General features: G+C 37.7%; 1 protein-coding gene across 6 annotated transcripts in view; it reads right to left on the minus strand.

The window, feature by feature from the left end:
• Positions 1–12,320, minus strand: part of LOC5569522 (E3 ubiquitin-protein ligase HECTD1) — a 105,465-nt gene that overhangs the window by 37,094 nt on the left and 56,051 nt on the right. For 3 of the 6 annotated variants that reach the window (XM_021848324.1, XM_021848322.1, XM_021848323.1), the window contains 4 exons: positions 6,251–6,390; positions 4,640–6,189; positions 4,441–4,577; positions 3,990–4,238 (listed from right to left, as the gene is read on the minus strand). In XM_021848324.1, the coding sequence (XP_021704016.1) occupies positions 3,990–4,238; positions 4,441–4,577; positions 4,640–6,189; positions 6,251–6,390 (2,076 nt within the window). The other 3 variants (XM_021848326.1, XM_021848325.1, XM_021848327.1) reach the window with 2 other exon arrangements.

Consider the following 12,320-nt stretch of genomic DNA (forward strand, 5'->3'; position numbering starts at 1 on the left):
AGATTTTGGCTGATGAAATTTTGCAATTTGTGATTTGAGGCTTCTTTTATTACAATAAAACACAATTAAGAGCAAGAGCAAACCAATTAAACCCTTACAAGGAAACTGTAAACTAAACACGCACCGTTGCTTTAGGACCTCCCTTTGATCCATGTGTTTTGTATAAATCAGTGATTATTGATCACCAAACTGCGGTTCTCGCGAAGTATTTGGTGCATTTTGTGTATCAATGCAACGTAGCCGATAGTATACAATAGTATTTGTTACCAATTTTTCGAATCAATGATTGAAAAAGAATTGACTGCATTTTCAGACCAGGAACAGCTCTGAAGTTTTCTAATCATGAAGTTTGAATCCGAGAATTAAGCTTTAATAGGCCAACAGGACTACAATATTTGATTGAACATCTTTAGTTTTTTTTCACTTTAGCAAATTGAAAGCATCAAAGCTTCGTTAAAGTAGCGTTTTTTAATCAGGATTTTGATAAAACACAGGCCCCACAAATTTCTTCAAGACTAATACATTTTAATCTTTGATTTGGTTAAGATACTGCAATTTTAAATTGCTATTGATGGAATTGATTGTTCTCGCGCATTTGTCGAAATTCACGTGTTGTGGACGGAAGAAATTTCGGTTTGCAAAGGTTGTTCAGTCCTTATCACATGCCACAGCCTTGAAAACACTGGGAATTTTGAAAGATTCTCCATGATTTCTAATGTGGAATTATAGCCACTATGATGGAAATGTATAGAGAAACAGAGTGGTCCGGCTTCAGCATAAATAGTCTTCATCAAGTCGATGAACAAACTAAATTGTCAATCTCGCCGTCTACAGATTGACAATTTTGATTTATGCATGGTTGTAGATCTTTCCAGATATATTTTTTTTTGACTTCTTGAACAAAGTTTTCACTAAACGATATGCGTACATAGACAGCCCTTTCTCCGATGATGGATTTTTCTGAAAAATTTTCATTCTGGTTTATTTTAAACAATTCAATCAGTCTTCCAAGAAAGCCCTCAAATAACTTCTGCTAACCTGTTAATATCAACGCATCAAGGAAGCACTAAATGATTTCCTCTACGAATGTATTGAGTGATTTTCCAAAGGATTACTCAAGGATTTTTGTTTCAAAAATTCGTTGTGAATTCAACCAGTAAGCTGTTCAAAGATATCACAAGAAATCACTTAAGAGTTTTTCGTTGCGGAATTACTTAAAAAAATCCGTTACGATTGTGTTCATAGGTTAGTTCCAAAAAAAAATTGGTTGCTTTCTTTTCCTGGAAGTTGTGGGTTGTGGGTTGTATACAAATTTGTTTAGGATTTCCTCCAAACATTTTTTTTTCAGTATTTTTTTAGGATACCTCCAGGGTTTCTTTCAGTGATTTTTCCAGAAATATTCCAAGAAATTATTTTATCCTGGAACTTTGAAGGCATTTCTTTCGGGATTTTCTCAGAGGATTGTCAAGGATTGTTTCAGAAATATTTGGAACAATTAATGCTGGGCATCATTGCATTTTTTTCTCTATTTAGTGATTTGTATTTGTCGTTTTCTGATTTTGTTTTCGGTTTCACTGTCCCTTTTGGATGCTATTATCCTGATGTTGATAAACTTTTCCTTCGGTTAGCTCGGTGTTTACTATTTTCTCTTTGCTCTTGAATCACCAGCTGGTTTTGATTAAATTTACAATTAAACCAACTCATTATTCTCATCATGACAGTTTGAAGAATCGATCGGAAATTTACTTTAGTAATACAAGATAAAACTTTCGAAAGTCTAAAGGAGAGTCACTGGAGGGAATCTTGGGAAAATCCCTTTCCTTTATATTATTATATAACTCTGCGTTAAAACCTTACAAATATCGTATAATGACGTTAGATATAAGGTACCGTGGGGCAAGTGGGTAAGGCGGCATCCACAAATTACGTAACGCTCTAGGGGGAGGGGGGGAGTAGGCTCAAGCGTTACGGCTCATACAAAAATTTTAAATTTTTCATACAAAAAGCGTTACGAAGGGGGGGGGGAGGGGGTCCAAAATTTTCAATTTTTGCGTTACGTAATAAATGGACGCTGCCTAATGGAATTCGCATAGTTGAGATTCTTCAAATTCTAGAGACTTTAACTAGAAACAAATGAGGTCGTGTATATTTTTTAGCTTGACTCCCACCATATATGAGCAGCATACTGAAATTGATTTTTATGAAAAACTAAAGAAAAGAATACAGAAAAAGTTTTTGAAAAATGTCTCCTTACTTTTTACTTGCTCCAAAAGTGGGGCAAGTGAAAAGTTTACCGTTTTGAATAATAAATTCAAAAATAAACAGTTATATCCACGATTTCTATAAACTTTAACATTTGTTAAGGCTTCCCAATGAACAATAACATAAGTAATATGTAAACAAAGAAAATGTTATTCTTTTCACTTGAATTTTCTTCTGTTCAGTTATGTTAGTTGAAATGATTCGACAACATTATAACTGCAACATTTCCAATGTTAGTTCTTACATTATAGGATAGCAATTGCGTTTCTGCTCTGTATAATTCCCACCGCTTGTTATTTGTTTTTGAGAAAGTCGGATATGACGTCGGATAACTCTTCGGGAGAAATCAAACGAAATCCTTAAATAACTTATGTAGAATCTTTTTTATGTGGATAGACCTATATCCCATTTTTATGTTTTGAACTAGCTTTACATAGACATTCCACGAGATTTCCGTGTGTTCTCTAATATTGCAACTTTTTAGTCAACGTCTTCCTTTTAATTGGCTGCCCGTAGTAGACATATTAATATTGTAATGTTTGGCAACATCTTTTAGAGAAGTTCCATGATTTCTAATAGCTTTTAACGCTTGAGTATAATGTTTCTTGAATTATCAGCACGTTATGTTTTTCTATGATAATTGCGAACCATGTTTACTTATGGCGACTTGAAGAGAAAACACAAAGTCAATCTCTAATGATAAACTTTTCACTTGCCCCACGTGATAAGAAAATTGAAGGTGTTTAAATTTAGTTATTTTTAGGTCTACGTCGAATTAATTCTAAAACTTTTTTTATTGCAGTTTGAAACTGTCACAGAGGACAACTAAGAAGTGGTACAGGAAATTATTTTCCGCAACTTTTTTCCACTGAAAATATTAAAATAAGATTGTACGCTGCCAACTTGTTACGGAGTAACAGTTGACAGGTTAACAATTTTTCGCTTTATTATGCAATAATGGCTGAAAAATCTCTGAAATATCTTACCTATCGTAATGTTCTCAATGGCCTCAAAGGTTTACGCATGAGTTCAAAACGTTATTTCACATATTCAGTGAAATATATCAATTGTTTTCACTTACCCCATTTACCCACTTGCCCCGCGGTACCTTACAATAAATGTAAGGAATTGCTTGAGAAACTCAATGGATATGGAAAGGTAGACGCAGAGACGAAGCAAGGATCCTATCCTAGGAAATTTCGTTGTTGAATTTCCCAGTAAAAACACAGAATATTTCTGGAAATTGCTGTATCTATATGTGCTTTCATTCAATAATGGTACTCTTATTACAGATGATGAACAAACATAAGCTCTGATTTCAGCGTTGTGCCCGATCAACGGATTTTTGACAACGGTTCCGATTTTCCTGAATGAGTATCCGCCTCCGATCGTTTAATTATCTAACAGCACAAACAAACGCGATGAACAATTAAAGACAGCTAACTGATTGCTAGTGCAGATGAATGATGGTCGATTTGTTACAAGAGATGCGTCACATAATACATGAGAGCTAACAGGAAGTGAGAGGTGGTATAGGAGAGAAACGGCTGAATGTTGCGCGCGCGCCAAGTAAAAGAAAAGTAACTTCCAACAATGTTTGCAAGCTTCATTACCGCAATGCTAAGATCGGACCAATTGCTTCGACAACAGCGTTTGTCGTTGTTGTTATTGCTTTTGTCGTCGTCCGGGTGCAGATGCAGATTTTCACCGCACGTTGCCATCTTCACCTGGGAGGAGGTCAACGGCAGCATTGGCGGCGGCGGTGGAATTATGTAAGAACTAGAGTTACGACGCCGCTCTGGTGGCTGCTGCTGGTTTTGTTGCAGTCGCAGGTTCTGGACATACTTGCTTACTCGGTCAGCGCAACTATATTTGGCTAGAATACTATTGCTACTAGTAGTATTGGTAGAAGAGGAGGAAACGGTTAAGGGCAGTAGAGATGGTGCTGATGGCTGTGACGGCCAGCTGTAGCTTATCTGTAAGCCGTATAGTTTAAAAATCACTTTTAGTAAGTGTACATTAAGGATGATGTGGGAAAAAGAAGCTAATGCTTGAAGATGGTTTAATTTTGTTGCTTGCTTCAGCATGACACGGCCAATTCACACTAGAGAGCGGCTGTTAGAGGGTGGTCGTTAAAGATAGTGGAAAATGTGTTCGTTTTCTATGATCGTAACTCACCTCGTTGTCCAAAACACTGGCGACGACTTCGACTAGTAAAGTTCCTAGGCTGTGCTCATGACTTTGGAGGCCCTCCGAGGAACAAAGCCTCGACAGCATTTCTGGTTGGACATATTGAATCATCTTCTTGATCAGACCTATAAAGAGCAAATGGTTATTAGAATAGGCTGATAAGTATTTCTCAGAATCGCAAACTTACCTAAACTAGACCGTCGAACGCTGGCTAGCATTGTGCTTTGGAACGTCTTGCAGAATATTGGTAGAAAGAACTTGAGATAGACGGGTGCCATCTCCGGATCTCCGCGGGGCTCGCTTTCCCCGTCTTCGGGGTCGGTTTTCAAGTCCGATCGTGTTGCCGCGGTCATCCATTCTCCAGGCGACTGAAGAATGGAAGCAACTTCACGGTGGCCTTCATCCGGCCGTTCGCGAGCCTTGTCCAGTGGTGTTTTGCCGTCTTCGTCCCGTAGGTCAGGATTGGCACCGTGTTTGAGCAGTACTTTTGCTATGCCGGGTCGACCGAAACAGGCCGCATAATGCAGAGAGGAACTTCGCTGGCCTTTGTTGACGTCAGCACCTTTATCACATAAAAACTCTACCATTTCTAATGTACCAAAGGCCGAAGCCCAGTTAAGTAATGTTTGACCGACATCGTCCATGCAGTTGACATCGATTCCACCCGATTCGATAGCTTCGATTAGGGCTTCGGTGTCCTTACTACGTATGCAATCGATCAACTGTCGATGTGTTCGCTCAGTACTAGAGTCTGCTCTTCGCACACGAGGAGCTAACTGACCGCTAGATCCACCCACCCTGCCAAGAGCTTGTCGACCTTCGAACAACAGCAGCAGGATGAGATCGGCAAGCCTCATACAGTCGAGAACACATCGTTCATCACCTTTGAAGGCTCGTTCCATAGCATCTGGTAGATTGGATCGGAGGAGATCATGCGTGATCGATGGTGACCCTCGACACAAGGTAGATAACAGTGATATAGTTGTGGCGATCGATTGACTCGATCGCCCTGCTTCGGCTGCTCCTTGTGTTTTGGGTGCTGACGATGAAAGCTGCACTGTTCCTGTAGTCTCTTGACTGTTGACCTGTGCAGCGGGCGTCGCATTTGAACTAGCTCCAGCTGTCAAGGCTGATGTTTGTGGTCCTGCAGCGTTGCTTAGTCGATTTAACAACTCAGTTACTAGTCCATACTCTGCAAGTGGGGCAGGATCAACTCCTTTTCTAGTAAATCGATCTGCCACCGAAGCAAAGCATTTCAATGCTCCGTCTGCTACGAGCGGATCTTCGTGCTGTAGCAGAGTACTTAGACTTTCTACACAAGTTTGTACATTAGCACCTTGTGGCTCCACCTTGGTACATAGCCTGGACACCACGGCCATTGCCGAGTGGAGTGTGTCTTTGTGGATCTGAGACCCATTGTCCCGAATGAATGAAAGCACACAATTAAGTCCACCTCCTTCAAACACGGCCCCTGCTTCTCGAGTGCATATGAGCTCAAGTACTTTGATGCACTGCTCCGCAAGATCACGACTAGTTCTGCTTTCGAGATCGGCCACCACCAACCGGTTGCAGATAGCTTTGATCGCACCATCGATCGCTACAATGCGACGTGTGCACTCGGATGATACGTCTAGATAGTAGGTGATGGCACGTGCTGTCACTTCCAGTACATTCTCTGGCGCTAGTTCATCTAAAAATATTTTACACAGCGCTGGGAGGAACGTTCGCGGGGGACAACTGCAATACAGATAATTTTATGCATTTCACTCTGAACGAGTAGCAACAATTAATAAATTACCTTTCGAAACAACGATCAACGTTGTCGGACATCAGCAGAAGCATACATAGCTGCTCCAGGGCAATCAACTGCATATCCCGTTCGTCTCCCTGCCCCATCGACAGCCATTCTAGCAGCGTTTCTGGATCAACGTCACCCATCTGTAAAGAGGAGGAAAAAGAATATCGTTAATTTCACAATCTCAGAAGAGGTACACAACATAGATCAACCCTTTCGTAAACTAGGTCACGCAGTAATAGGGATGCTCAAGAAGTGAATGATACAGAACGTTGGATGCCAAAAAATATTACATTGCTTGGCACAGAGAGATTCTACTCATCTAAATCAGGTCAAAGACAGTAACATAACATTTATCCTCCCATTCCACACAACCTGGGCATGTTATATATTCGCTATTCATTATGAGCTCAGAGTTGGGGGAAAACCTACTCGAACGTCGTCTGAACGAGACGAGAGGGACACTGTTGGACGATTTGTTTTCCTGTGGCAAGCTGCTCTCGTTTCAGATGTCATATGGCAGCATAGTAAAACCAGAATCGTGAAATAAAGAAGAGAGCTAAAAACATCACTCTGCATGGACGAAGGGAAAAAAAGATAGTTAAATCAAACTCGCTCAATCTGGCTGGCTCGAAGCTGTTGATTTGGGGCACTGGGGTAAGGAAGGCGGCACATAGGGGTGGCCCGAGACTTCACTGCCTTAGCTTTGGCTTCATTTTAATGGGGTTATGTAAATTGAATCAACGCCGTGCACATACACACTCTCTCATCGAGAGATACACCAAAACGACGGGTTGAAGACATGCAATACCAGAAGTACGGTACACAGGGCAATTCCTGCTCAGCTCAGCATCATCACGATGGCCATAGTGAGTTGAGACCTGACCGTAGAAAGACGCTGAGCGAGAGATGCATCTTGCTGAGCTCATGCCTCGCCCTGCACCAATCAGCTGATGTTACTTTTGGATACTCTTCAACAGCTGCAACAACTTTCAGTGCGAATAGTAGGGCACACAATTTAAACATTAATGGCAATTCATTTAGCCTAGCCAATTATGATCCAGTAATTCTTGTCAATTTTGCATCCTCGTTTCGTGCTAGCAAGTATATCACATCGAGATGACCTAATTATTGAAGGTATAAGCAGAAATGATCAAATGCTCGACTTGTTTTACTATCATTTATGGTGCACTTGGAAAAAGTAACTCCTTGAAATTTATTTATTTTAAGCCTTGGAAACAGCCTCAAGTGTTGATTAGATGAATCTTTTTTGGTCGATTTTCATATCATCGAGTTTTTTGAAGTCCCATTGTATTGTCTGTCGCAAGGAACATTCATCATATAAGTTATACAGCAAAAACGCAATTACGTAAACGTAATGTATATCAAGTGCATGCGAAAGAAGAGATTCTCCAACATTTTTTAACGAAATATGAATCCACAGCAACTTATAGAACGTTAATTTTATAGGTTCGTAAATCTGTAGATGTAATTGAAAGTTGGATTGATGACTCAAATATCAATTGAAATCATCCTTTCATACAGCCTGAATTGCCGTAGACAAAACATTTGCAACGTTTTTAATTTTCCATACAAAATGGTCAACTTTGGAGGGTTAGACCTGAGTCAATTGTAAGAAATTTTCACAGTGTTTTAGAAATAACTTGAATTTTAACATATATTTTTGAATAATTTTTCTAACTACGAGTTTAAAAGCAATAACGGTTTAACTAAAGTGAATTCTTATAATTGACATAAGGTACCGTGGGGCAAGTGGGTAATGGATTTTGCATAGTTAGGATTCATCAAATTCTAGAGACCTTAAATTAAAACAAATGAGGTCGTGTATATTTTTTAGCTTGACTTCCACCAAATATAAGCAGCATACTGAAATTGATCTTTATGTAAAATTGAAAAAAAAATACAGAAAAAGTATTTGAAAAAAGCAAGTGAAAAGTTTATTGTTTTGGACAATAAATCCCAAAAATTAACAGTTACATTTACGATTTCTATTACCTTTAACATTTGTTAAGGCGTCCCAATAGACTGGGAGAAAAATAAAGTTGTATAATTCCACGGGGCACCCGCCAGGATTATTCTTTAGGGTTAGAGGAAGACTTCCTGAAAGTTTCAGCTCATTTGGTCGTTCCATGAGCTGGCGCAATTGAATTAAAGTTAATATGGGATTTTCAGCTTCAACATATAGGAAACAGCACATCATCTCTTGTTTGAGTCAGGAAAACTGTTGATCGCGTTCAATTGAACCCAGAATGTCAAAAACACTACTTCATACTATAGCAAACAATATTGTAGAAGGTTGTATGATGATTAAAATTGATAAAGTTGGTGTTTTGATTATCTGAAGTAGATTTGCAATATTGCTTAGTATTTCTTCAACTTAGCTGGGTGGTAGCCACTAAGCGCATCATAGCCACCTATGACGCTGGGCGAGCTGCGGCACAAGGTGCATGCACATGTGTGATTGTACGGGAGTGCTGATCTAAGCCTAACTTTCAACAACTGAAAGCTTAATGAAGATGAGATTAAATCCAGATACAACCTTCGGTAACTATGTTCATTAGCGTATCAACTAGTGAATTTGTCATTTTGGTCTCAATTGAACGCGATTAACTAGTGTACGAGACGAAACAGTGACATAGGGTCAATTTACAATATATTTGAGACGAATGTTCCATACAAACTTTGAATTGAATGCGCCAGCTGGGGGAGCAACCAAATGAGTTGAGATTTTGAGAGAGCTTTTTTCTTACCCTAAGGCACATATCTAGAGGGTGCCCCGTTGAATTTTACAACTTTTTTGTTTAAGGGCCTGTCTAGCGTCCCAATGTACAATAACATAAGTAACATGTATACAAAAAAAATATTCTTGTTACTTGAATTTTCCAATGTTAGTTCTTACATCATGGGACAGCAATTGCATTTCTGCTCTGTAGAATTTCCACCGCTCGTTATTTGTTTTTAAGAAAATCGGATAACTCTTCTAAAGAAATCAAACGGAATGCTTCAATAAAGTATTTAGAAACTTTTTTATGTGGATACTCCTATACCCCATTTTTATGTTTTGAGCTAGCTTTACATAGACATTCCACGAGATTTCCGTGCGTACTCTTATATTGGAACTTCAACGTCTTTCTTTTAATCGGCTGTCCGAAGTAAATATATCAATGTCGTAATATTTGGCAACCTTATTTTTAGAGATGTTCCATAATTTGGCCATGATATTTAACACTTTGAGTATAGTGTTTCTTGAATTATAAGCACGTTCTGTTGTTCTATGATAATTGCGAACCTTGTATACTCATAGCTACCTAGAGAGAAAACACAAATTCAATCTCTAATGAGAAACTTTTCACTTACCCCACGTGATTGGAAAATTGACGGTGTTTCAGGTTTAGGTCTATGTCGAATTAATTCTAAAACTTTTTTTATTGCAGTTTAAAATTGTCAGAGGGGACAACTCTTAAGTGGTACAGAATATTTTTTCCGTAACTTAGGCTGATACAAATATTAATTTTCTCTTATGTCACCCCCCCCCCTTCAAAAATTCAAAAATTTTGAAGGGGAGAAAAAAAAGATTCATCATTTTTTTGACATCAGTTAGGTTTTTTAAATTTTTAGAGTAAAAACCAGGTAAAATAATGATCCAGTTGACGATTGGAAAAAGTTTTACAACAATCGTTAAAAATAAAAATTCGAAAAAATATTTTTTTTTCATTTTTATTTTTTTGTTCCTTATTTGTTTGTATCCCCCCCCTCGTACCTTCCAAGTGGTCTCGGACATAAAAGAAAATTAATATTTGTATCAGCCTTATTTCCACTGAAAATATTAAAATAAGATTGCACGCCGCCAACTTGTTACGGAGTACCAGTTAACAGGTTAACAATCTTTCGCTCTATTATGCAATAATGGTTGAAAAATCTCAGGAATCTCTTACCTACCGTAATGTTCTGAATGGCCTCAACGGTTTACGCAAGATTTTGAAACGTTAATTCATATATTCAGTATAATATATACATTATTTTCACTTACCCCATTTACCCACTTGCCCCGCGGTACCTTAACTAAACAAATTGAAGGATGAGCTTAATTCAGCAAAGTTGTAGATTTTGACGAAATAAACAACTTTTTTTTTGTCAAAAATTACACTTTAGTAAAATTGTTATAACTTTTAATCTAGTGATAGCAAAAATTATTCAAAAATATATGTTAAAATTCAAGTTATACCTGATCTTTTGTGAAAATTTCATTCAAACCGCTCCATAAATTACTGAAATCTTGGTTACCAAAGTTGATCATTTTGTATGGAAAACTGAAAAAGTTGAAAATATGTAAATCAAAATAAGTTATTAGTTATCAGTTCTTTGACATGGAACAAAACACAAAATGGCGGGACTGAGCAGTGAGACGTCTGGGCATCTTTCGTCTTCGAGGCATAGGCGAATGCGTAGCATCTCTGTGTATGAATCTGAAGGTCGAGGGTTCAATCCTGATTGCTGGCGTTTTGATTATTTTTATTCTTCGCTATCTGTCAGATCATATTTTGATATCGATTTGTTGGTCAATCAATAAACTTGCCAGATATTGTTTTGATCTCATAATATCTTAATAAGATATTATTCAGTACTTCTCCTATTAATTTTTGATATTATTTTCAATCTTTTATCTTTTATCTCCAACAAATCAATAGCTGATTAAGATCGTCAGTAATTACTTTAGAACAACAAATTATGATCTTGGTCAGCTTTTTCCACCTGCTCGGGTCTAGTTCTGGGATGATAGAATATCAAGTAGATTTAAGGTGACACGGGAGACCGTGTTATTTTCCCTATCTTTTGTCTCGCTCTAATAATTTTCATCAAAACTGTTCAGAAGCAATTCTCGAGTTTTGGAGAACCGATGAAGCTGAAAATTTAATGGGCTGTACACTACATATGTAGAATTATATGATAAATTTTTCACATCGATATAAGGAGTGGTACTTGAGATCTGCTTCTTCAAATGGATAGGGTGATTATAATGACGTCCCGTGCGGCCTCAATACTTCACGTAGTTTTATTCCTAGGAAGTACAATGGAATGTCTCGTATTTCAACAGAACAGAATGTTCAATATTTCAACAGATCTCTTATTATGCTCATGAATCTTAAGTCCCCAATTTCAGCATGTTCTTTCCTAGGTAACAATTTGATTCTGAGAGAAACTTAAAAGTAGATGGAGTCTTCAGTGGATACGAGTAACTGACACTGAAGAAGTCTACAAGTGGTAGTCGAAATACGCGTATCTGTCAAAGATAAGCATTTAGGAGCAGAATTAAAAGGTACACGGTACTCCATCTACTTTTAAGTTACTCTATTGAGATTCTGCTCAGAGGATTCGAACATTAGTAAGAATTTGATTCTGTTTAAACGTTTTTATAACTAATTCAAAACAGATTCTTGTTTGAACAAAAGTTGAGCACATTTTAGAACAGAAAGCAATCATGCAAAGCTTAATAATCCATTGTCAAACTTTAATTCAGCAATATATCAGTAGATGTTGACTGTGATAGTATTCAATGGGGCTGGCAATTTGAAATATGCAGTATAGATGTTATGCTAGAATTTAAATGTTCTGCTTAATAATTATGAAAGGTTAAGAATCGAACTGTGATTAACTGATTTATGATCACTCGCCTTACCATTTGCTCCACTTATGGTTGTGTGAGCCCCAATGGAAGCGAAAGCATAACTTATTGTCTTATCTGGATAACGTTTTCAACCTTTTTGATTTAAGATTGAATGAAGGCCGGAGAAGTGATACCAGCACTTCGCAAAAAATCTTAGGTTACCTATCAGTGATTTATTGTGGATAGTGTTTTGTGAAGATGTGAAAAATATACACAAGTTGGCATCTTCATTTATATTTTGTTGTGTTAATTGTTGTCGTCTAAATTCATTAGTGGTAAAAGATATGGTGAAAATTTAATGTACTTTTATCACTCGACTACAACAACAAAAAGTATACACGGAGTGCCAGAAACCGTTATTAACGCAAAAAAAATGTCCAAGAATTT

Source organism: Aedes aegypti, chromosome 2 (assembly GCF_002204515.2).
Source record: "Aedes aegypti strain LVP_AGWG chromosome 2, AaegL5.0 Primary Assembly, whole genome shotgun sequence".
NCBI classification, from domain to species: Eukaryota; Metazoa; Arthropoda; class Insecta; order Diptera; family Culicidae; genus Aedes; species Aedes aegypti.